General features: G+C 43.1%; 4 protein-coding genes across 6 annotated transcripts; 2 read left to right on the top strand and 2 right to left on the bottom strand.

The window, feature by feature from the left end:
* The first annotated feature begins 595 nt into the window (after positions 1–595).
* On the top strand, positions 596–8022 carry atp1b1a (ATPase Na+/K+ transporting subunit beta 1a). The gene is made up of 6 exons (XM_029149349.3): positions 596–957; positions 4090–4218; positions 5506–5661; positions 5863–6047; positions 6579–6662; positions 6750–8022. The coding sequence occupies exons 1-6, from the start codon at positions 861–863 to the stop codon at positions 7005–7007; spliced, it is 909 nt and encodes a 302-aa protein (XP_029005182.1). The 5' UTR covers positions 596–860; the 3' UTR covers positions 7008–8022.
* On the bottom strand, positions 8021–19463 carry nme7 (NME/NM23 family member 7). Of its 3 annotated transcripts, XM_029149345.3 has the most exons (13): positions 19326–19386; positions 19084–19150; positions 17475–17576; positions 16935–17101; positions 16740–16850; positions 16224–16274; positions 15830–16037; positions 15628–15733; positions 13406–13470; positions 12796–12864; positions 12620–12721; positions 8735–8842; positions 8021–8188 (listed from the first exon to the last, which is right to left on the bottom strand). In XM_029149345.3, exons 3-13 carry the CDS (start codon positions 17475–17477, stop codon positions 8156–8158), a joined length of 1023 nt encoding a protein of 340 aa, XP_029005178.1. In that variant the 5' UTR covers positions 17478–17576; positions 19084–19150; positions 19326–19386; the 3' UTR covers positions 8021–8155. The 3 variants fall into 3 exon arrangements, 2 of the variants coding, with proteins under 2 accessions (XP_029005178.1, XP_029005177.1); XM_029149344.2 differs by lacking the exon at positions 19084–19150 and having other exon boundaries at positions 19326–19463; XR_008694346.1 differs by lacking the exon at positions 19084–19150 and having other exon boundaries at positions 8156–8188; positions 12816–12864; positions 19326–19463.
* On the top strand, positions 19149–22235 carry zgc:172121 (uncharacterized protein LOC337599 homolog). The gene is made up of 9 exons (XM_029149346.3): positions 19149–19882; positions 20064–20152; positions 20607–20674; positions 20739–20911; positions 20994–21097; positions 21230–21391; positions 21469–21674; positions 21913–21992; positions 22068–22235. Exons 1-9 carry the CDS (start codon positions 19801–19803, stop codon positions 22127–22129), a joined length of 1026 nt encoding a protein of 341 aa, XP_029005179.1. The 5' UTR covers positions 19149–19800; the 3' UTR covers positions 22130–22235.
* On the bottom strand, positions 22182–26435 carry LOC114854712 (basic immunoglobulin-like variable motif-containing protein). The gene is made up of 10 exons (XM_029149343.3): positions 26225–26435; positions 25536–26053; positions 25266–25395; positions 24965–25060; positions 24750–24854; positions 24577–24671; positions 24368–24500; positions 23983–24066; positions 23823–23919; positions 22182–23731 (listed from the first exon to the last, which is right to left on the bottom strand). The coding sequence occupies exons 2-10, from the start codon at positions 26008–26010 to the stop codon at positions 23429–23431; spliced, it is 1518 nt and encodes a 505-aa protein (XP_029005176.1). The 5' UTR covers positions 26011–26053; positions 26225–26435; the 3' UTR covers positions 22182–23428.

The raw sequence follows: 26435 nt of genomic DNA, 5'->3' as shown, positions 1-26435 counted from the left end.
TCTCCTGTTCACGCAATCAGCACTAGTAAGAACCGAATCACAACAACCGCACGCAATCACTTTGGCTAGTCAGCATGCAGCATCATTCACTTGTGACTCATGACCAAGTGATGCTGAGTGTGGGAACAGGAGTGGACTTCAGATGATCACAAACTGGATTCACATAGATTTCCACTGTGACTCTTTACTTTGTCATATTTTAATTTATTACTGCACTTGATACTAACAAATAAACCATTGATTTTGCCTAGGAGACAACAATAATTGTGTTATCAGAGCTAGGCCATTAACCATAAGTCTCTGGCCTTTGGAAGTTAAAAGTTGGCAGATGATGGGCTTAAAGTTTGTTTTCTGGTTTCAAATAGCTGGGGCTAATTATTAGCATTTTTATCGTGTATTATTAAAAGAAAAAATACACCCCGGACCAGCCTGCACTTCGTTGTGCGCGTCTCATCTTAGCTTGAGTTGCCTCCGTTGGATAGCAGCCTCGGGGAGCACGTGTTGCCATGGCACCACGCGCCACCGTGTAGAACCGCAGCTCGTGGAGCTGTCAGTCTCTACCTTCGGAGGGGCGGGACGGCCCCCTCGGCCGTTGGTCTCTTACGCAACACGCAGCGGAGGGCTGTGATTTGCTGCAGCCAGCCCTCCCTCCTCGAGGGGAACTTATTACGGGAGTTCGCAGGCGGAGCGGGTTTTCCTCCGACATAAATTGTGACTGGTACAATTGGTGAAGTCGGGTACGAAACTGTCCTTTCTGGCTTCCTGTGGGGGGACAGTCAACTGTGTCGGAGAAACCCGCCCGCTGGGTCCATACGACGCCGAGTAGAAAGGAGGACGGACGCGGTACCTGGGAGTTAAACATGTCGGGAAATAAGGAGAGCGACGGCGGCGGTTGGAAGAATTTTATGTGGAATTCGGAGAAGCGAGAGTTTCTGGGACGAACGGGCTGCAGTTGGCGTGAGTAGCCACTTTATTTGTACGAAACCAACACGCCGCCTCACGTCGTCGGCGCTGACGGGGAGCGGGCAGCGTCGTGCTCGGCGGGCTTTCATTCGTCTTGTCTCCATTTCCTGGCCGCGCGGCCAGCACCTGTTAGAGCTCGCCGCGCGCGACGCGCTGCTGCGTCGTGACTCGGCTCCTCGGCGCGACGGTAGCTACAAGTTGCCCTGTTAAATAAGCGGAAAGTCGCCCGTGCGCCGCGTCAAACGGGCGGTTTCGGACGGGGTGAGCCCACTGGGCGTGCTCCGGGTCGAGTGCTGTCCTTAAGAGAAAAGGATTGTCAAGTTTGTTGTATGTGCATCGTTGTGTTTGCCTGTGTGATTCTGATCTGTCTCCACCGACAGCCGCTTTCGTGGTTGTAATAGGAAGTGATTGTCCGGGTGCAGCCCATTCATTTCTAGACGCCCTGTTCGAAAAGGTCATCCTGAAGGACAGTCTGTGATGGATCTGGACTTTTAACTAAACCAAATGGTGAAAGTTGTGCCTCACCGGCCCACGACCTTTCAAGAACACCAGACACGGGGGACATTTTATTAATAAGCTCAATATCGAATGTCTGGCTGCTGTTTAACGGGCCTAGATACGCTCTCCCCCTTTCACTCAAACCCACGATTATTGAACCCACCTCTAATTGGTTCTACCCCTCTTTATGCTACTTTAGGGGACAGGGGACTAAAATGACCCCTAATTAGACAGATTATCTACATTCAGGACGATGGAGGAACCAGCGAGCTCCACCGTCCCACGACTTCTGAACGTGTTGTTGTCTGAGTGAGAGACGGCCGTTGGTTAACATGGTGCCGGGGAACAGATCACGACGTGTTAAGGTCCGCCCCTCTCCATCTCCAACTACTTATTTCCCCGAGAGAATAGACGCATTCATCGACTTGTCTTTGCTCATTAAACGCGTCGCATTCCTCAAAGCTTAACGAAGACGCAAAACGCTCACTGTCGGGGGGAAAAAAGTCTGATTTGCCCAAATTAAGTCAAATGAAATCTCAGTAACGTGATGTCGCAGTCGTAACAGCGCAGCCGCTAAGTCTGCGGCGAGTTCGTGGCGAAGTTACGGGAGGTGACGCCACAACGTTAGTAATAATGTGGGGTGTTACTAGAGTTGCGTTGAGTGCATATATGCGTATTACGATATAATAACGACGTGGCCGGTGGTTGTCGTGAGGGGAGCGGTGTCGCACTAACTAAAAAGTGAGCGGCGTGTCTGAAAGCAACAGGTACGTCTGTGTCTGGGATCCAGAGAGCGTGTCGGCTTCTCAAAACACATATCGCAAATGATCCCCAATGCTCCGACAGCGTCGTGCCTCCGTGACCGAGCACTGTTTGCACTGTTTCGAGTAGGTAAATAGAGGAAATGACGAGCGCCGACGCCTCCGCCGCGGCTCTCGCGTGCTCGTTCGCACGCGCCAGACGAATGAAAGTGTCGCCAAAAACGTGGCGCAGAGCTCCCGAGACGACGAGCGGAGGCACCGGCGGAACCGTCGTGTTTAAAAAAACAAAAAAAAAAAAGCGGAGACGTCCGTGCGGCGAGAGAATGTGGCGGCGGGGCCCGGCAGCACGCGCCGCAGCGACCCGGTGGGGGAGGTGCTCCCATTCAAACTATCTTCCCCCAGCAGCGGCCCAGCTCCTGTGCTACTTACATGTGTGTGCTGATATCTGACGCGCCTAGACACAAAATGGTGTTGTGTACCCGGATCGCCCACGTGCACTCCCTACAATTCATGTTCATTTCAGGTCCGTTACCCTTGAATAAAACCTGTATGTGGCCAAAGAAGCCCTGATCTGATTCCACTGGTACATGTTGAGTGACGCACCAACCAGCTAAAACAAACTGACATGGTAGAACTTCCACTGGGACAAAAGCATGACATGTTTTTTTGCCTTAGAAATCCGTACCTCTCCACACAACAGATGCTGCTTGTAACATTTAATAATAATACTGCAAATAATTGTGTCTATAGTTTAGCTTAGGCGCACTACTAAACCCTACCTGGCCACAGGTCTGAACACTGGCTTCATGTTCTGTTACAAACTATGGCTGTTTTATAACCATAAGTCAAGGTTTGATCCACCGACTTGTAAACAAAAAAGAACAATCAGTTCTTATAATTTAACACAGTCGATTGAAGCCACCTGGCTTTGTCCAGATACAACATTCTTTATTGTTTGAAACCAGGAAAAAGCAAGAGTTGTATGGTTTACCTCTTATTTATCATTACTCTAATTATTCAAAAGCAGGAAGGCTGTGGTTCCAGTAAACAAGGAGTCAGTGGACATTTGTGACAGAACCACAGCCACCTCTAATGCAGACCCTCCCCCACTGTGTCACCGCTTTTGGGAACTGCTTGCAAACACAGGCCTTCCAGAAAACAAAGTCGACTCCTTATTTTTTGCTGTAGTTTGCTCAGAAAATGCAACTTGCATTTCCTCTGCATTTTCTGTTCTGTCCCGTTTCAGGGTTTACAATACTTGATGTATAACACATAACATATACTGTTCTTACTTTCATTAATCCATCTGCATTATGTCTTGAGCATTTTAATGTTTTTCTGAATTAAATATAAGCATATTCTATCACTGACATGACATGATACATTAACAGCCCTTTGGCTCCTCAACTTGAAAGTGAAAACCTACATGATTGTCATTCCTTATGTACACTGATAGCATGTTAAAAGTGCCTCCTGCACTTTCATTCATGCTCATACCCTGAGACACACTACGACTTATGTCATACAAACCACAACCCCCTACAGAATCAATGTTAACCTTTATACTACGGAGGGACGGAGTTTTGTCCCATCATCACAATTACACTTTCCTAGTGCACGGCATTATCTGTTGCCACAGACTGTAGAGAATCAGCTGGTTGGCTGGGCCTCCTTTCTCCAATACCCTATGCCACTGATAATGTGGTTTGGTTGTTGCTTTGTTTTTTGAATATAAAGGTGGATGAGTGGTTTGATAAGCAAAACATCCACATTTATGATACTTCATGCTTTATGAAACACATTCACTTAATATACTGACAATTGGCAGTATTCTCAGTGACCACTGACTCACTTTTTCCTTCCACAGTTAAAATCTTCTTGTTCTACGTGATATTCTACGGATGCTTGGCTGGAATTTTCATTGGAACCATTCAGGCATTGCTGCTCACATTAAGTAACTACAAACCCACCTACCAGGACAGAGTTGCACCCCCAGGTAAATATAGTCTAAATATTTTGTTATAACATACCTGATGCTTCACAACTTAAAACGCAAAGCCAAAAATCTTTAAGATGGAGCACCTTCACGTTCATGAGAAATGTGCCTGTGATGTTGTGACTGACTGTGCGTTCCGTGGCTAAAATGTCTGCTGGATGTGCCTTTAAGCAGCTACTCTATCAGAAGTCTGTCTGACCTTAGATAGGTTCAGCCATTTTGTCCTTCACTCCTCTCAGCCAGTCAGTGCACCCCCCCTGCTCAGGCTGCAGTGGAACAGTGGAGGCTTACACCCATTGTGATTAAAACGATTTATGTGTGCCATGATTATGTGCCACAGCTGACATGTTTGCATGTACTTGTGTGGCGCAGACACAGACTACACTCCATGCTTTAAGAAAAAGGTTTAGTTTCATCACAGCTAAGAGGCCGTTAAGCTTGTTTTGCTGGAGAAAAATTCCAATCTGTAATCTTGTGAGAACAACGCTATCAAACGCCCGTCGAGTCCCACTAGCTTTTCGAAGTTTCAGGCAAGCATGGAGATGCGTGGTGCCCGGCCTCGTCGTGCCGCGCCAGTACGTGTTTGCACAGCACATGCTGGAGACTTTGCAGTATTTTTAGCAGGCATTGTAAATGACTAGGTTTGTGGGGTCGTTTGCCTGTTGCTTGGTGTGTCGAGCATCCACTCATCATCAAAGTGGAGCCCAACAAAGCAGTGAGTGCTAAAGTGACTTTACAGTAGTGGCACAATAAAGGAAGCTGAGTAGTTAGATGTGTTTTTTTTTCAGAGCTCAGGCCCGCCTCTCACTCTGAGGCTAAAAGTTTCCATTGTGAGTGAGAGACACACGTGAGTGTGGATGGGTGGGGGCAGGGAATGGGTGAACTTTCACAAGCTTCTGCTGAAATTCAAATGTTAGTTTTCTGTCTCTCCTGGACACATTAGTCCTGTCGTGATCATGTCTAAAGCAACAAATAAACAGGTCCAACTGCTAGGGGGTTCACTGATGTCATGTTTCTTTTCACTCCCCTTCCCACCCATCTGATTCCCTTTATGCCACGCCTCACTAGGGCCTTGTGCACAAGGTCTGTGGAAAATTACTGCTATATAGAGCTATCTGAGGAAATCCTCAAGTCCCCACATTGTCTGCTGTCCTAACACAATAGAACAGAGTATTCCTGGGCTCTACAATGACGAGGATGCGTGATACATGGTGTGGTCTTTGATATTTATAGTTATATTTCTATTATTATTTTTTTAATTAGAGCATGTTGTATTTTCTCTTTCAGGTCTATCACACACCCCACGCTCAGACAAATCAGAAATTGCTTTCAATATTAATGATCCAACTACATATAAGAAGTACACTGACAGCATGAGGAGTTTCCTAGGAAAATACCAAACTGATCAACAGAAGGCAGAGTCGAAATTTGAAGACTGTGGAGGCAAGTATAAGCCAGTCATACAGGGACTGTCATACTCTCTGGCTGATCCCTGATGGGTATGTAACAATCGTCAATCAAGACTTGTTACACACATTTCAGTTCTGATACATTGTCATAGGAAACATGGCGCATTAATACTTTGGATTTGTTTATTTACATGTTCATTTCCATGGTTGTAATGGGCTTTTCTGCCTCTTGTAGCTACTCCTCAAACATACAAGGACCGTGGTTCTCTGGAAAATGACCTGGGACAGAGGATGGCTTGTCGTTTTAACATCTCTTGGCTTCAGCAGTGCTCAGGGCAGCATGATCCGACTTTTGGTTTCGAAGAGGGAAAGCCGTGTCTTATTGTTAAACTCAACAGGATCGTCAACTTCAGACCAAAGGTAGGTCTACACTATATTTGCAACAGGGGTTTTAGAGGAACAACAGGTTTAACCAAATATTTATCATATTTGTTCAGTTAAGTGCATTAAGAAACACTGCTTTGCTAGGTTCCTATGTAAACGTCTGAATAGATCCCAACTCTCCCTGTTGTAATGTATTGTAAACTACTGATATAGATATGTAGTAGGTACATGTTTTGGGAACGCTTCGTACAGTATCTATTTATCCAACGTAGTCACCGTTATAAAGACACTAGTTGTAGTTCTGCTTTACACATTAAGGAGCAATGTACTTGATTATTTATTGTAAGGTTGTCAGTGGCATACTGACAGACTGTCACAGATTTTGCCAGGCTTTTATTTTTTTATAACTTTATATTGATAAACGCTTCAAATGCTCATCAGACCAAGCTGCGAGTTTGACCTTGGGAAACCACATGCTGTAGCACCGCCTAGCTTTAACTGACAGCTTGAGAGAGATCTAACAACCAGCTGCTTAGAACGTTCATCTACCGTTGTCTGACCTTTTAGGTTCCTGGCAATGAATCTTCCCTCCCAGAAGCTCTGCGTGGCAAAGTAAACCCCAACTTGATCCCCATTCACTGCAAAAATAAGGTATGTTTGCTGAATCAGCATCTAGCCATAATGTATTAGCACTAATAATAAATGAATTTTAATCCATATTTAATTTTGTGTTTGCAGAGAGAAGATGATGAAGGCAAGATTGGTGAGATCAAGTATTATGGCTTGGGCGAAGGCTTTCCTCTTCAGTACTACCCATACTATGGCAAACTACTACACCCACAGTACCTGCAGCCTCTCGTGGCCATTCACTTCACCAATCTCACTGTGGGGCATGAGCTCCGCATCGAGTGCAAAGTATATGGAGCAAACATCGACTACAGCGAGAAAGACCGCTACCAAGGACGTTTTGATGTCAAGTTCACAATCAGCTCATGACCTCAGCCATGACGAGCACTCTCATGTTCACAACTCATAATATGTAGAGAGTAATAAAGTTCAGATAAACACCACTAGTCTTTGAACATTCATAGTATACAGGACCTACACTTAATCCATGTGCTTTACACTAGCTTTTCTGTGTGTTTGTTAAGGGTTAGAATGTAAAAGAGTAGCAATAGCAACTATTTATTCTACTGATGAAATGAAAATATTCCTTGAGCCATGAGGATGTGTTCATCTATTACTGTAAAACCACGATTCCACTACTGACGTGTAGCGAACTGTGTTTTCCCCAAGTATTTCATCCTAACGTGGTTCCTATCTATTTTTGGAGTGTCCAGTGCTGTAGTTCAGTCCTGTTGTAATCTTACTTGTCTTATGTCTGCTTTAGTGGTCCAAGGTGTGCAGATATGTTCGCTTATGTGAGTGTGTGGGGTGTGTGTCAATGTGCTCTGACTAACTGAAATACTAGCATAGTACTAGCATGGTACTCTGAACCTTTAAAACCCTTGTATGAGTAAATGACTGTGCTCCACGGCATCTTTTGTCTCTTTTTAGCCAAGTTTTTCACATTGTGGAAGGGTACATTTGTAAGCCTTTTCTTTGTTGTTCACTTCAGTTGTAGGATATAATTTGGTAACACTTCTGTTCGACGCTCTTACATCTGTTCATTCTTAATTCATAGTGTAAAGCTTTGTGGGTCCAGCCTAGAAGACTGTCACCTCTGTGGAAACAGTGGCAACTCAGTGCTTTGAAATCTGTTTTGCTGGAGACATCACCTGAAGTGATGTAACTTACTATTGAATGTTTTAGCCATTTTCATAATGAAAGAATTTTATATTTATGCAGTTGTACATTTTTTTTCAGAGTTTAATGTATGAATCCAATACCAAAGTCGCTGGTCAAAAAGTTAGAGAATATCAGAGGCAATGCAGTATCCCTCGTAATAAATTGTTTAGTTGGTGTGACAATACTTAATTCAATGTTGACAATAAAACATTTGTCAAGAGTGTTCTCTGGTCACTTTATTTAATCTGCATAAGGCTGAAACAATAAACAAAAATTTAAAACTATCTGAGGAGCTGGAGTTAAATGTTTTCTTCATGTGATGTCCTCCTTTGTTAATTGTGGTTTCTTGTTTGCATTCATCCATCCAATATCTTGAAGAAGTACTGCACCTGAAAAGAAAATTGAAATTCATTACAGCACCAGCAGTAGCCTGTCCTTCCCCGTTCATGTCATGTCATGAATTAATGTTACTAAGAATAATAAGTAAGTTAATTCTCTGCACAAGCCTTTTCTTGGCTAGTGTGTTCAAATCAGAGGAAAATGGCTGCTCAGTCACAGGCTACTTTTTAACAAGGAGGCGTTTGTCCAGACTACAGATCAGGAGCTTTCCTGAACAATGGCGCTCGATGGGTCAGACCCACTCCCTGCAAAACAATGGTTTTGTTTCAAATTCCTCTGCCACTCTTGTTCTCCTACAAACCAATGTGATCTAAGGTTGCCACAGCCCACAGAGCAGAGTCATGCGACTCGGCTTCACATAGTGGAGGGGGTTTTGTTCTTGGCTAAAATGCAAGGTGGTTATTTATGCATGGGCTGACAGACAATGAAGAAACCTATGTGTAGGATCAGACCAGCTCCACATTAAATGATGTGGGTGTAACTACAGTACATGGAGAGCACAATGTCTGTGTGTGTGTTAGTGGAGTAGCACCCACCTCCAGGACACTGTCTTCAGGGAGGTCTGTACAATGCACGCCATTTTTCACTTTGTCTTTGCCGTAGAGAGCACGCAACGTGGTGGGACGGAGATGCCGTGCAATTTCCTGTTGAACGAAAACTGCATGAGTTCCTTCATCACGAATCGCACCAATCAACAAGCTTTTAAAAACAATAGCAACATGTATCATATCAAGTTTAAATAATCCTTCGTTCTGAAACTGAACATCCTGAACAGCTTGTTCCCACAACACAGTGATTACTCAGCAACTGAACATGTGACTGTAGAGGAAATGACAAAACACAGACACTCAGCAGCTTTGACACGGTGACACGAGAGGGAGGAATTACCACTATTTCATAATGCAAGTTCATTAAGTCTAATATTGCTACATTTTCACTGATGTGTGTTTGTTTTTTTCACATTCATCATTTGTCCATCTATATTATTATAAAACTAATATAATTTCCATACCATTTTAAATTTCATCATTATACACTACAGGTCACTCACAGAGGTATTTTATTTTGACAGCGTCACACAAAACCAAAGTCTCCTTTCTAGTGCTTACAAATGCTGAGATTTTCTCCAGGCAACAGCTTTATCTAAAGCATTTGTCCTTTTCGTCTCAACATCAGATACTCCCAAGGTCAAAGCCAGTCTGTCTTGCCCTTTGCTACTCTGCCTTTGCCTCCAGGAAATGCAAACCTCCCACAGGGGCATTTTGTGAATAATTGATTCACCAAGATCACTGTTAACTCTAAAGGAACGTAAAGCTTATATAGCATATATTCACCAAGTGTGTTGCATTTACAGTTAAGTTTTAAAACGGCTCCTGATGCAGAGGATGGCAGGTTCTACCCTCCAGTGGTTAAAAGGAACGCCCACATAGAGCAGGAACAAGTTTCAAGGTCGTACACCTCACCCCATCCAGCTCCTCAAAGCCATTCATTGTGCTTTTAACAGACATCTTTGTGGAAAACAAGCCTCCTGCTTCGAATGAATGTACTACAGAACATGTAGTACATGCACGGATGGTGGAACCAGAAGAACTTAGTTCTTGTCCAAGATGTGTTACTTTAAATATACATGTTTACATGTTAGAACAGGGGCGGCACGGTGGTGCGGTGGGTAGCACTGTCGCCTCACAGCAAGAACGTTCTCCCCGTGTCTGCGTGGGTTCTCTCCGGGTTCTCCGGCTTCCTCCCACAGTCCAAAGACGTGCATTACGTGCTTCTCTCCATTGCCCGTAGGTGTGAGTGTGTGAGTGAATGGTTGTTTGTCTATGTGTTGCCCTGTGATGGACTGGCGACCCATCCAGGGTGTACCCTGCCTCTCGCCCGTGGCCAGCTGGGATAGGCTCCAGCACCACCCGTGACCCCGCACTAGGGAGTAAGCGGTTAAGAAGATGGATGGATGGATGGATGTTAGAACAGGTAAATGTATATGGAGCATTTTCCAGTATAGTGCTACATGTAGTATAAGACCTAGACAGTACATCAGGTCATTTGAAGTATATTTCTCTACTTGGTGGTTTGGTTTATGTGCATATATATTTGCCAATCAGTAAGAACACCTGTACCCTGTTTTGTGCTGCCTGGCTTGTTTGTATGTAGTTCAAAGCAGTACAGCACCACCTCACATGGCTAGTCTTGTTTTTGACCCATAATATTGCAGTTCAGTGATTAAAGTCTCCTGTTGAGTTGCAGAAACGTGCATAATGACAAAAAAACTCTGTGTCACAGAAAAAGGAAGACAACACCCTGTTGAATAAAGGTAAGCAGGTAAAACAGGAGCTGTTGTTTTTGTGCCCCATGCCACGAGACTCAAAGGGCAAATTAGTGGGAGAGCTACCTAGAGATAAAGAATTTGTAGCAAAGCACTGCTCTCTGTAATTGCATTAGATAGCCATGAGTGACCTGCGGTCAGTGTTTAATTTGATTTTAATGAGTCCCATAGTGTGCTAGAATGACATTCGCCTAATGACTACTGGCTTCTCGCAAACAATAATGGCTGGAGCAGAGTCACACAGTGGTTACATGACTGCCTGGAAACTGAGAAGTCCCGTCTCAGTGTCCAGCCCTGCTGAATACACCGACCTGTCCTCAGCTTCAGCTGGAGTCCACACTACTGTTAGCACTGTGCAATTTAGTCAATGTAAAAACACAGTGGTGGTAGAGAACAACAGCAGCATGTTTAATGGCTACTGAATGGGCTTCTGAAGGACCAGGCCCAGACCATGATTTTCATGTATTTAGATGGGTCAGAATGAAGCCATAAAGGACAGGAACAACTTTACCCATCCTCATGCAGGGCTCCTATCGAAGCATCAGAAGACATTTAAGCCTATTTGTTGATCTCTAGTGTTAGACTACGGACACAGGATACTGTAGCATAAGTGAGGTGACTCAGCTTGACAGCAGCAGGCTGATAGAATTAAACTCTACAGAAGTGGACAACAACAACAATGGACCAGGGGAGAGCTGGTCGAGGACCGGTATCTCTGTCTACGCTCAGATAAGGAAACATCACAAGACAGAGACCCATCTTATGACTGAGTGTAGAGGATAGTTGTGGGTAATATACAGGAGGCCTCGTCAAATCAGTCACATACTGTACAGTGCACCTTATATTCTCAGGCATCTGCTGTTGTCTGCAGGGAAATATTACATTTAATCTACTATCTTATCTATTATCAACACTTCTAGTAGTGTTTGACATTAAGACTGTGTTTTTATAGATTAGCCAACTGGAGGTAATCAATACCCATATTCTTTCCATAAACAATGCATTAAGCGATAATCAGTATTCTGACCTTTAGTGTTTGTTTCTACTGTGCCATCCCTGATCATGACATCTAGAACGTCTGAAAAGAGAATGTACTGTACTTTGGAACGTGCCAGAACAATCTTAACCAGAAAGGTTCATACCCTGTTAAGAATCTCATCAACAACATCGCAACTCTGAGACGTCAGGGTTGCAGTGAATTTCCACCTATCTTTCTCAAATACCAGAACACTACAAAAGAGTAGGAGTGCAACTGTTTAGATTATTTGTCAGATAATAGCGAGGCGAGTCTGAGGTCATGAAGCGATAACACGGCTCAACCTCCCAGTTAGTCAGCAAAGTCCAAAGCAATCAAGGAGGTTACGCAGGGTGAAAGAAGGCTGAAAACACACAATCACACACAAAAGGAGTGAAGCTCCTGCGCTAGCATGGATTCTATTAGGGCATCAAGTACAGCTAGTACTGTTACAATTACAGTACAGTTCTAACTGCAATTCCTTTTTCCTCATGTCCTGTATCATCACAGAATAACGGAACCAGGGTCACGTAGAATAACGCGAGTACCTAATAAAATAACAGAGCCCAATAACAAAGGCTCAATTACTTTCACACCAATGGACAGGGATGTAGAGTCACGCCACTCAGAAATCATTAGCTAATTAGGAAAGTATTTTCCTGTAATGTCTGTAACACTGAGGGGTGAGAACAGGGTTAAAAGTCTGAGAAAATAAGTCGGTAGGAGAACTGTGCAAGTGTGTATGGGTCCCTATGTTATAGTCACTAACCAGAGCACAGCCCTGAAGCACTGATTACAAAGGACCCAGGAACACACACACACACTCATTGGTTCACCCATGCACATTCAACAGATTATTCCACATAAGCCACAAAGGCTAAAACATTTTCAAGAGTTCCTCAGATTTCTGCTGATTCAGGATTCATTAAAACCACTAGGCGCGTTATTCTAAAGCTTTACGTGGTTCTAAGACTATTTTGTAAAAACGTGTCTGTATTGGCTCCACAGCCCTTACTGAAGGCTAAGACGTCTGTTATACATGTGAGGAAGCAGAATATCAATCAATAGGATTGTGCTTACAGGATCAGCGGGCCCACAGAAGTCCCTGAAGGACCTGGGTGTGTCTGTGCCGTGGATCTCTAACACCATGCAGGGTCCAGAACACAGCTCGGTCACCATGCTCTGCAAGAAATGAGGTTAAAACTGCAGTGAGGCCTTTGATAATATATAGCACACAACTGAGTGTTTCTACTCACAGGATACTCTGTAACAACACCTCTGTAAACTTCATAGAACTCTTCTGCATTCGCCCGCTCCACATTGAACTGCAAAAAATACCAGTCATGAAAATCACATTTTACAAAAGAGCTGGGAGACACAAGTTTCATTAGTCACCGTTAGGCTCTTTGCTTAAGTGTCTTTAATCAAATGAAAGTAGGAAATAGTGACATTTATAATTTTCATAAATGTCAAACGAATATCAATGACATAAAATTATAACTAATTATCAAATGAATAATGTGCTCTTAGTTAAGTCCCATAAGTGCATAACACAAAGTGCATGTGTTCCCAAAAATAATTGATTTATTTTTGTCCTACAGCCCAGAATGTGCATCACATCTGATGTGGCAAAGCGAATGGATTGTGAGAGGTCACTGCTGCAGTAAAGCGAAGTTCAATGATGAGGTCACGCTGGATGAGACAACATCGATACAGTGCACACACTGGTTACGTCAGTACAGCCGTGATATTTAGGTGTAACGCTGATTTACATGAACACGGTGATAAGGCAAGTATAGAAAATGTATATCTGCACAAGGTCAACACACAGCGGCATGAAAATAATACGGGCTGTTAAATTGTTACCATCTGAAGGGCTGAGATGTCAAATCCAGCTGAAGATATGGAGTTCAGGATCTTTCCAGTCAGGCCTGTGAACACATCAAAGCAGTTCTTATCTACCAATGTTTATGAGCTTGTCTTGAAGTCTACATAGATTGGCAACTGTGGTGTTTAGTGCTACAATAAACTCTTTAGTGTGATCCTAAACAAACATTCCTGGAGCAACAGTAGCAGTTGATTACAGTGAAATCGTGTAAGCAAATATCACCGTTTTCATTTAATAGCCTGAATGTGTGTTGTTGAAATGAAACCTGTATAAGGCTCTTCAGTCAACCTCAGTACCGTCCAGCACAGTGAGGCCGTTACAGACGTCCTGTAAAGTAGGGACACTATTTTTGTCCAGGCAGTTAAGTCTGTACCTCCTTATGAAAATGTTACAGCCACAGTGAGAAAGGTACAACAGTGGCTGTGAAGGTCAGAACGGTGCAGACAATCATAATTGCAAGAGGGCGCCAGTCTCATAATCTCAGTCTAACTTCTAGATAAAAAAGTGCCCTGAACACTTGGCAGGCAGACACAAGGTGTACACCGCACATGTTCCGGTCCTTATGCCGCTATGTGCATCACCACTTTCAGTTTAGACCAGTGCTGATACACTTCATACTAGACATTCTAGATAGTATGTGCGTATTAGATGAATAACCACCCCCCCGAGACGTTTGGGCCCTCCCCCAGCAGCAGCCAGCAGCCTGCCTAGGATAAACACATACTCAATACAGCTCCCACAGCAGCTGGTGCTGTTGCTAGGCGATCCTATTCTGGGTGCCTGGCAACAGAAGCTTCTCCATTCCAGTCATGTCTGATTGCATTTTCAGTTAAAACTTTCTTTGTCGCTACTGTGACTGGCTGCCCCAGGTAAATGTAGCTGGAGCACACAACAGCATCTTAAGTGACACTTGAGGAAAGTCTAAACCAGCTTTTTGATTCACTTTGCCTTCAGTCTCACTGGTAATTACACATTGGGCTCAGTACTCCAGACTAGGTTGCTATTCTTAGAGACATACAGGTGTCGCCTCACGTCACGGTGCAAATGTTATGTGACATCCTGAAATTAGAGGAGCATAGGGTCAAAAAAAGTATCTAAGTTCTAATCTCTCACGACAATAGAATTATACCTTGAAAACAAATGCCAGACCAGTCAACAAGTCATTCCCCTCAACTTGTTGACTCGCTAAACTCCTGCAACTTGTTAGGAGACATACAAAGATGTATTTATTACTTAATATTTTTGTGCTAAAAAATTCTTAAGGAAAGCATTTTCAGATCGGTCGCCATCAGGTAACAACTTTGAAATCAGAACACAAATGGCAACGTAAGTAATGACGTGTCAATGAGCAAACTAATGTCAGTGGACTTGTAGCACAGAGTCTGACAAAGAAATGTAAATATTAGCTGCCAGACAACAATGAGCACCGCAAAATACGTCAATGTTACCACAAATTTGAATTAAAACGTGCATACAAGTGTAGACGTTAGAATCTGGAGTAAAACAGCCAGTTGATGACACTCAGCACGCCCTATCCAATGTATGCACTGTAGGTCTTTGACGTGTCAAGGCAGGAAAGGCACAGGTGCAACCGCAATAACAAAAATTATTGATGGCTCCAGTCCATTTAGGTGTGGCGCTGCGTCATACCAGCAAGCAGCATGTACCGTACCAGGGTCCTGGCACACCTCACCGTCACGCAGACACACGCGGGTCAATATATTCAAAAATGAACATTAGTGCTATAAACACATGGGCTTTTACAGCTGTACTTCTACTTAGTTCCTGAAATCAGAGCACATGTTTAAAGAGAAACAAATAGGGATAAATATAGACCTAGTCATAAAGTCATGGCCCAAAAGAACAGATCAGAAACATAGACTGAGAAACATGGAGGCCTCTTTGTTCTACTGAATTGTGTTGCATGTCGTGAACAATCAGTCAATTCAGCAACTTGCTCTATGCATTCTTTAGCTCTGTCCAGAGAATTTCACATTTCACAGGTCACAGCTCCAGAGGCATTTTCCTTGAATAGGGATCAGAGTGGGGATTTGGAAAAATCCAGGGCCAAACTTAGTAACCATGTTGTGCCTTTATGTGACACAAGACGTTTGATGGAAGAGATCATAAAAGTGTGGTGTAGTGTGAATACTAAAAATCCTCTGTAGGGAAATAGAGTAAATATCTAAGTGTTCCTTACCTTCTGCTATGGCATGAGGTTTGATGATGCAGCACGTGCAGTCTGTATAGGTGGCTGTATTCGATGGGCCGTGACCGATAGTGGATGGGAAAAAAAATTCAATCTCCTAATAAAATGAAAGTGGAAAATCACAAAATAGAAAACTAATTCTGTGACTGTGCATTGGGGGTTACAGGTAGAGATATGAACGTAACGTCCTTACTCTCGCTGCTGCAGCAAGTGAGTCAGAGCCATGCCCGACATTTTTGATGCCATCTGTTCCGAACTGGGCACGGACACTCTGCGGTGCTTCCCTCCGCGCCACAGCAGAGTCCACAGGTCCCAGGAGCCTTCTCCAGATAGATATGGCCTCATCACCCATCAGCTCCATGGCAACCACAGGACCAGAGGACATGAACTGCACCAGGTTACTGCAAAAGGAGGCATTCAGTTAAACCCAATACCTAGCAGCAGAAGGTCAGCCGGCAAATGGCAATACAATGTCAATAGGATTAGCATGATCACAAGCTTTGTTAATGATCATACCCAGCTACCAGAAATCTTCTACTGATGTTCAAATCTGTTTAAACTGGCAAATGATTCACAGACGAACTCACTTGAAGAAAGGCTTTGTCTGATGTTCCATATAAAAGTCTGCTGCTTGGATCCTGTAATGAAAAAACACCATAAGCCAGTGCATTAATAAGTAACTAAATCATTTAGTGTATGTGATCTATGCAACAAATTACTAACAAGGACATTTACCAAAGTCAAACTACTTCTTTGTGGAAGTGATCTTGTAGACTGACAGTATGGAAACAAAATATAATTTTCACTTTAGAGCAAGACATTACTGTTGTAAACAGTAATGTCTTGCAACAGTAATAATGTTCACACATTATTGTAGATTCTATATCCTGTTTAAGCAGCTTCATTGCTGAGATTGTGCAATTAGAAATTCAAAAGGATTACCTGTGAAACAGTATACTGAATGTCATGTACCACAAGCTAAGATTGATTTAATTAAACTATGAGTGTGAGTGACAACCTAGACCCATCCATCAGTTTATGTGAGAATACATCATTTGGCTTGTGGTATCACCAGACACTCAGCGGACAGGCTTTGATCTTACCATGTAAGCTTTGTCATTTTAGCTTTGGTGACAATTAGGTTGGAGGAATATATCAATTCAAACACATCTCCAATTTTTGTAACTACATCTGGCTTAATCAAAGCAAGGGTTCTGCAAAAAAAGAAGAAAGAAGAAGAAATTTAGGAATGTATAAGAACCATTTTCCATTTTTAGGTTTATAGTAGTCAATCATACCTTTCTTTTTTGCTGCCAAGTTTGTTTGCTGTGAACTGATCCCCATATTCAATCAAGTTTAGCTGCCGTGAGAAAACATTGACGCGATTCCCAATAAATAGGTCCTCTTGATGGAGGTCATCATATTTGGTCCTTCTTAAAAAAATCCGCTGGTTCTTGACATCAAACTGAAAAAACACCATACTTGGAATTTAATAGTTAGTTGTTTATAGAATTAAGCTGTTCGGGATTTCACGAAAACATGAACCGTGCTGATTGAATCATTTGATTGAATTCAAAAGTATAAAACTAAAAGCATTTCACCAGAATTTGTCTCTAGAAAATATTTATTACAACACAATGGAAGAAGTTTTTAAATGTTTTGATCATTGTAGTAACTTAAAGGCACGCTGGTCCTTTTGTGGCTGCCATGCAAAGCACTGGGGTAAGTTGGAGTTCATTGTCTTGCCCAAGGACACGGTCACATGAACAGAAATAGCTAGGGATCAGACCATCCACCTTGTGATTAGCCTAATGTTAACTGCAGTAGTAAATGTTTACCATTTCCACTGAGCCGTCTTTAGGATAGTAGAATAGCTGGTACCGCCGCAGGAGAGCTGCAGTCGGGTCATACCACTCAGCAAGAAAGGCAAAGCGATCCTCCTGAAAGAGTTACAGAAGAACTAAGTCATGGGGTTAATACAAACTAAAAAGTTAATAAAATGTTATTGTACAGAAAATGTTTTTTTATTTGTATACAACTACTGTATTTTAAAGACTTGATGTGATTTTAGGTTGACTTACATACAAAAACTTAATATACTGTATGTTTTAGCATTTAAAATTATTCAAGTAATACTTATGATTTACTTATGAATACTTATGATTAAATCTGGTTCTGAGGACATATTTTTTCTTTTTAAAAAGAAAAACTTTTAAAAAGTTTCTGCAAGTCTATTTAAAGCATCCAAAGTCACCAATGCAACAAGGTTGCTGTGACTGTGGAAACAATTCCAAAGAAAAATTGAATGGACTATCAGCAACAGATGGCAGATTTATTATTGTAAAACAAGACGGCTTAATGCTGCACAACACCGTGGATAATAATGATTGCCTTAGTCAATGTGTCTGCTTGTGAAGAACATAGATTTACAGAACTATGAGTTCATTACTGTCACCTCATTAAAATTTGCCTATGTTTGGCGTCCAGAACTTTTTACTGTAAAAGCATTGTCCCACAGTCCAAAGTCACAGAAGTCAGGTGAACAGAGGGCGTTATCCCGACCAAACCTTGGAAAGTCCAAGGTGCTTCTGTCCATTGTTAACTTAGTCAAACTCTAACCCCATGACCCTGAGCTGGCACAGAAAATATTTTAGGTAAATTAGGTGCAGTGCAAACCTTAAGCATAGATTTTGTTATAGTGAAAAATATTGCAATTTTGTTTTTCTGCCAGTTGACCTTTAATGTACTTATTAAGAACACATGCATAATTCTATTTAAATCTAAGAAGGTTTAAATGGACTTAATATTTAAACCTTTACTTATACTTAATCATACTTGTAGGTGTATTTAAGGCTTATTAATTTAGTTGAGATAAGAAGAATTTTAATTATCCCACAGTGGTTACTTTATACTGACTACAATACAAAACTACCCAGTGTGCATTCAAGTTGTTTAACTTTGTAAATAAACAATTGTCAATGTAACAAATTGAGTTAAGTGTTGTGTTAGGTGCTGCTTCCTCTCAATATTTAACATATTACAATAATTAAAGTGACAAATGGTGTAATAACGATTTATGCTGTAAGTACAATTTCTTATTATTACTTCAAAGTGCACTATCATCAACTAATAAACAGAATACACGTATATTACATGTATCAGTACATCTAGATTAAATCATTTATTTAATAACAGTCGACGTTCACAAACTTGGAAGGTGACTAGTAGTATATAGCTAGTGAAATAATAAACAATTAATATTTAACTAAACTTCAACGTGTACGTCCATGCAAAATGTGGGCCAACTCATTCCCAAGCCTCTATAAACGTATAGGTATAATACAAGTAGAGTACACTACTAGTAGTGCACTTGCTACATGAGGTTTACTGGGTGAGTATAATTAGATTAGCCCGGCTCAGTCGACACATCAGTTAGCGAGAACTAACCTGGCATTACCGGCTGGCAGAAGCTGGGGTAACAGTATTATCCACCCGCCGTGTTGCTGCTGTAAAACTGTTAACAAGCTAGCTAGCTTATTACATAGTGCTATGAGATGCTACGCTTGTAGTTCTTGCTCTTAAAAACAAACGTGATTTGATCCATTTGAGCTCATTTATTAGTACCAAAGTTTGTAATGATTTATGTGTTGACCGTAATATTACAAACAAACAGCTGAACGCGAACTTACCATCTTATAAAGAAAACAAAAAGGATGTCGCCAGCTATTGTTTTAGCTAGCTAACGTTAGCGCTCCTTCGTTTCTATAGTAACTGTGTTGACAAGCCGCGGTGCGTTTACGCTCGCCCGACCGTCACGTTCATTCACATTTCCTGTTCAAGGAAGTTGGCTGTCGACAGAAAGTAATATAGTATGTTATACTAAACACAATCTAGCACATAACACATTATACACAGTTATATGTACCTAAAAATTTTCTTTCTTTTGTTGTACTTCGCTTTAACGTAACTTTGGATGAAGGCGAAATAACAAAATATAAATGTAAGTGAGCATCATGGGAATGGAAATATGTACATAGGAAGGCGCTTGAACTGAACTGATTCAAGTTGTGTTTGTATATTTACATTAAAGATGTCGCTGATTTACTCCACAACAGGGTGTAATGTGCCATCTAGTGGTGCTGTAGCGATATTGGTGAAGTTGAAATGACACGATTATTAAAGTTTCGAGCAGCTGTGAATGCAGCCATTGAACTTTCACCGGTACCCGGAACAACAACACAAGCAGGTAGTTAGACGAATGAGTAAATAGATAGTTTGGTGTTAATGTTTAGCGAAGTAACAACCAAACTATAGATTTGTAGAAGGCGTTTGATTTCAGAGCATTGTAGCCTATAATTCTAGTTGTATCCACAAAACTCTATTTAGAGCTTAGAAATTAACTTTTACATCTTCATTTTCCTCCATGGATTTGAGACGTTATTTGAGCGATAACGGACCTTTGATCTTAGATGGTGGATTAGCAACTGAACTTGAAGCGCAAGGATTCAGTTTGCAGGTATATCTATATTCTTTCACTGCTTCTAATGTGATCACGGAGCACAGATTTCTCATGTCAGTTCACCTCAAATCTGTATAATGACATACATTACCTGCTGTGTGACTGTAAATGGTGACGACAATAGTCTTTTATTTTCAACAGAGTTTGACATTCTGAAGTTCATTCCACAAGGCTGAGGGTTAATTTATTACTGAAGGCTTGACTACAAAAATAATCACTTGCTTGTAGTAACCTGACTACTCAAACAAAATAATCCTACAAAACAAATAAATCAATAAAACAGAGACATTTTATACACTGATATCCCTATCAGATACATTTAGATATTTAGAATCTTACTGGAAATTATCTGGTTACATCCAGCTTGGCTTAATCATAACATATTATATTAACTATTCTATAAGATGATTATAATTTGACAGATGGATGCAACTATGTTTCACAAATTTAGGGAGACCCTTTATGGAGCGCCAGGCTTTTGCACACCAATCCCCAGGCCATTACAGACGCTCATTACAGGTATGTTCATGCATCGCATTGACTGTAGCTATGTGAGGAGGTGATTTGTAATATTTGTCCACAGGTATCTCCTTAGTGGTGCTGATGTTGTCACCACAGCCACATACCAGGCCAGCGTTAGAGGATTCATAAATTACCTGCACATGAGTTCAGAATGCGCCAGAGAGACGCTGATGTCTGGAGTTCATTTGGCCAAAAAGGTCATAGAGAAAACTGTCTCCATTGGTCATCCAACAGGTACAAAGTTAAACAGTGAGTGGACCTCCTGCTACAGTAACTATGATGCTATTTCATTGGGTTTATGTATTTACATCTTAAGGGCAGCATTGTCCCTGGGTGGCAGCTTCTGTTGGACCATATGGGGCCTTTTTGCACAACGGCTCAGAATATACAGGAGCTTATGCAGCAGAGATGAGTGTTGAAGTGAGTGGTTTTCAGGATGCTCTAAAATCAAAGTGACAGTGCTCCCCTGCTCCTGTACTGTTTAGAAATACATTCAGTTTTTGATTGTAGTATGATAAATGTATTGAGATCTTAATGTGTTGTTGTTTCAAGGAGCTTAAAACTTGGCATCGGCCACAAGTTGACTGTTTGGCAGCAGCAGGACCTGATCTCATTGTTTTTGAGACAATCCCAAGTATCAAAGAGGCAGAAGCCCTGGTGGAGCTGCTGCGAGAGTTTCCAAACTCTCAGGCCTGGCTCTCCTTTTCCTGCAAGGTACAAGTGCATTCACACACGAGTGCATGAAGTTTCAGTTGATGTGATACAACATCATTAAAGACATATTCTCGCAGGATGGCAGGTGTATATCAGACGGCAGTCTGTTCACAGATGCTGTCCAGATAGCAAATAGATCCTCGCAGCTGGTGGCTGTGGGTGTCAACTGCTGTTCTCCACACATAGTGGAGCCACTGCTGGACTCTGCCAGGTCCCTGCTCAGGCCAGACATGAGCTGGGTGGCCTACCCCAACAGTGGAGAGGACTGGGACACCGAGCAGGGGTGAGGCTGTAGTCAAGGATATTGAGCTTTATATAAAACGGTCACGTTAGAAGAAAAACAATATGCCAGGAATCACTCAAACAGAATGAATTGCAAACTAATTAAGAATAAGATAATGAACACTATAATGAAATCTAAGTACAACATTCATTTAGTGAAAGCCCTACACTGTTCACTACAAAACAAAGTTTAGGATTCTACTGTAGCCTACTGTACTTTATTTCTTTTAACCTCAAAGGTGGCTGACATCAGGGAAAGCATCAGGGTCAATACCTGAACTCAGTCACACGTGGATGAAGCAAGGAGCTTCTCTGATTGGTAAAGTAAACACCTGTTTGGTTAACTGTTCTGCTTTCATTCTTTTCATCTTATGAGCTTCTCTTTGTCCATCAGGTGGATGCTGCCGTATCGGTCCCGCTCACATAGCAGAGTTAAGACGCCAGTTAAAAAGCTGATCGCCGCCACAGCAGCTGAAGATGTTTATAAACAAATAAAAAGAAACATGAGTTCATAAAAATCTTAATTTATTGTAAAATAAATAAAACCACTACATCAAATCCACTTGAGTATACAATTGTGACACCGCAAAGGCGCAAACACAAACGTGAACACAATTTGTGTGTACATAAATATGAAATCTAGCATGCAGTCTGTTTTAGGGTGATACCAAGGATTCCACTGCTGACCTCTTTGTAGCTCCTGTCTAAAAGGATCTGGAACGTCTATGAGACAGTCTGTAGGTCTCACAAAGCACAAGAGAACATCATCTGCTTTCACGACACTGGGACGGATCAGCACCTCCACCGAAAGAACCACAGAACGCTATGTGCACAAGGAGCCCACCGACTGGACCATCACGTCTAAGTATGGAAGATGTGTGGTCTTTGAACAGGATCTACAGCATTAGTGATGGCTATAATTGTCACTCTTGCATATCACCACAGTGAGTTTTAGGCGATGTGATACAACAGAAGCAGAGGTGTATGCGTATGAGCAGTTGGATGGCCCAAACAAATAACCATGTAGTGGAACAGTACTTAAGGAAAAACAATCTGCTGCTTTCTTATATGAATACAGGGGGTGGACAAAACAGAAACACGTTACATTACAGCAACTCAGGTTAAAACAGTCAGGTCGAGACCACAGTCTTTGGAACTGATTCTCTGTTCCTCTTCGTTGGGCAGGTGTCTGTTTGCAGCTCTCGTCACCATATTGAAGACTTTCATCTGCGAGCGATTATACTCTAACTTATGAACTCTGCTATTCAGATGGCTACTAAAACTAATATGCTGCTGATTAGTCTACATGTTGTGGCTTGTGTGTGTGTAGCTGCCTGGGTTATTGGGATCTGTAGTAGTTGCTGGTGCTTTGGTCAAAATCTGGATACTGCCAGTAACAGAATGGTGGCAAATGGGAAAAAAAAAACATCTGATTGAGACAATAAGGAACAGTCTTCTTAATTAACCAACGTTAAAGGAGTCTAGTGTTACTTGTAAAAGATCAAATCCAACAAGTAATATCCCAGACATTTGCTATTTCCATTGTCTAAACTAACAGTGCTCAGCTTTTTTAGCCAGTGTTTGTGCATAAGTAGATTAAACCTGGTACCGAGTGCTTCAGAGAGTTTATAGAAACCAGAAACTACTGGTGTTAGGGTTGTCATAGCATTTCTGAATCTACATTTTAGACCCTGCCCTTCTCTTCTGTAAATTAATATCCATTGCTTAGTCCTGCCCAAGTGTCTCCAGATGATTTCAGTCTGTGACGTCCTCTTCAAGGTCGCTGTCAGGGGAGCTCCTCTGCCTGTTCTCCGTGGCGTTGGACAGGCGTTTCCAGGAGGTGTCCTTCTGGCTTCCCATGCTGTGCGAGCGTCCCAGGTGGCCCAGGCGCTTGGAGGACGTCCTCTCCTCAGAGTCCTCCGCGCCGCTGCCGTGAGCGCGCTCGGGGCCCGGGTGGTGGAAGTCGTGGCGCAGGTTCTCCAGGTTCAGGGCCCAGGGGCCGAGCTTCTGCCAGTTCACCCTCTGGAAGGCCATGATGCAGTGCAGGTTGCCACCCACCTGAGGAGCCAGAGAGCGTGTTGGTTCCATCAAATGCTATACACTAACCGGTCAGCACAGAGCAGCCTTTAAGATAACGTGCGCGTGGAACCTTTTTGGTTTTGCGGCGCTGAATCCCTCTCTCTGTGTGACGAATGTCCAAGTACTCTGGATTTTGAGTGTTGAGGTCAGTCACGATGTCCAACCATCTAAAAAGAAAGACTCCACATTAATACCTGCGGCGTGAGGCACTGAACAGTGACAGATCTTACTTTTTACAGTGAACGGCCGGGTGTTTCCTGCTGGGTTCCCCAATCAAGATCCAGTATTCCATTTCATTTGTAGGAAGAGGACCCCTTAGCACAAACAAGATGCACACTCATTAAAAACAAACTTGACAAGTCATTGAAAAATAATAAACCATTTTCAAACAGCGATGAAGCCACCTTTGTTTTACCTCTTCCTATATCATAGCTGCTCATTTAAGTTTAACAGAACAAGGCGTTGTTTTTCATGAATCTACAGCAACTATTTTATTTCCGGTTCACATCCCCACCTCTACCTCTAAACCCTAATGCACCGTTATCCACCAAGAAGCAGGGGGTGTCTGGGGTGACAGACTACTGGATGCATCAAAAGATGAGAGCTGGGACCTACCTATAGGCCTTTGCTGCCTTGAGCGGCGTGGCTTCGAAGCCCACAGGGCAGAAGTAGTGGTTCTGGCAGTGGTAAATGTAGGCCATGGACTCATCCTTCAGCCCTTGCGTCAGTTTGATCAGCGCCCCCTCAGCTGAAAACATTACCATGCTAGTAACTGTTTGATTTCCTCTGTGACTAATGTATAGTGGTAATGTATACAGGCCCACCTGTTTCTCCTGCTGTCTTGTGTTTTCCATGTGGTTTGTACAGAATGTAGGAGCAGCCTCGCACACGGAAATTGTCATTGATTTGTCTGAACCACCTGTTGTTAAGAAATCAGTGACTATGGTAGAGCCCAAAATATGAAATCGACTACAACAACAGAAGCAGCAGTTTGTACCTCATCAGAGTAGCGTTGCCAGTGAAAGGACCGAACTTGATTTCTTCAAACGGCGGCTGAAACCCCAGAATATGCAGCGCCTCCTCCTGAGAGATGGGCGGAAGACTAGCAGTGCAAAAGAAACGGACCTTTAATTATTTCTTCACAGATCTTCCTCTTAAATATCATCTGAGCTGTACTGTTAAATCTGTCAGAGGCAAGTGAATGCCACTCACCTCCCTGCGCCCAGAGTGCTGTACAAAAAGTTCCAGCAGGACACCAGAGAAGAGATTCCACAGGAAGTCTTGTACTGCGGCCGACTGATGCAGTACCTAAAGCAGGAGCCATCCAGGCAATAGACAATACACATATCGAGTTATTACAGCACGGAAAGAAGGGGATTCTACATTTAGGATATGCTGCATGAGGCACACTTTTCCATAAATACCACCATGAATGACATCACTGCTACAGCAGTAAGACTCACATCACAGTGTTTTCATTGAAAACCAGCGAAGGCCCCAAATCTAACATTACCATCGTCTGAGGTCGAACACTTTCCTCTGTTTGATCTCCTCCAGTGACGCGTGCGGAGGGACGTCCTGCAGATTGCGGCTGGGTCTGTCTGATGACTTCATCTTCTTCGTGCTGCATTTCTTGACGTTGCCTGAAAAACAGCGTTGGTGTCACAACAATCAGAGGAATTGTGATGATGGGGTTTTGTGAGATTTAAAGTGGAACCATAGGTTTGCACATGAATAAACAGCCATTTTACTGTCTGAGCATATAAGTCAACACGTGCCCTACTTGTTCTGATCTTTCTGGTGAGCACGCTGTTGAAGTCTGCTGTATCGATCTCCCAGGCCAAAATGGGCTTAGAGATGCCAGAGGAGACGTCCTCCATGTCGAAGTCCCCGTCCGAGCCCACGTGGGCGCCTCCGCTTTGACCGGCGCCGAAGTCAGCCGAGGGCTTGGGCTTCACGCCATCCAGCTTGCTCTGGACCGCGGTCCTGGCTGGGTTCGGAGGGCAGTACACGGACGCGGCCTGGTTGAGGAGCGCATAGTCTGAGCACACCGTGTAGAACTTCTCTCTGGAGTGCGTGACGGGACAGGTCCACGGCAGGTGGAGCTCGGCGCTCGAGGCGCGCCTCACTCTCGCAGCATCCCGGGCCAAGGAGCTGATCAGACCGCGTTCCTCGCCCACGTTGGCGGACCTCTGCATGCCCGACGGTCCGGCGGGCCCAGATGGGTTCGGCTCCTGACCTTCTGATGCGTTAGGCATTTGCCAGGGTGATACAAGCAGCTGAGGCTGATGGCTTCCTCCTCTGGGGATGAGAGGACAGACATTTTACAAACACCACACGGAGCTGGAGGATGGGAGATCCACGAACGGCGCAGACGAGCACGTCACGTTGGAAACGGCCTTTAACCCGTAACAGAGCAAGCGCTGCCGTCCGCATACATTCTGCTGGTGACGTTACTGATCATGAACTAACCTGTGAAGACGCGGCCGTCGAGTCGGACACAGTTACATCAGTGCTGTTAGCAGATGTAAACACGCCCAGCTGTTAAATCCACATTCACCCTGTAGAATGACTTAGCGGGACTAGAACCCGGTGCTACGACAGGTTAACGGCGCATGGCTAAACCCCGGTGCACGTTAGCTCGGGACATATTAGAAATGAATGGTAATGTTTCGGAAACCCC

Source organism: Betta splendens, chromosome 4, assembly GCF_900634795.4.
Source record: "Betta splendens chromosome 4, fBetSpl5.4, whole genome shotgun sequence".
NCBI lineage: Eukaryota > Metazoa > Chordata > Actinopteri > Anabantiformes > Osphronemidae > Betta > Betta splendens.
Note: the sequence above shows the minus strand (reverse complement) of the source record. Positions and strands in the feature narration are given on the sequence as shown.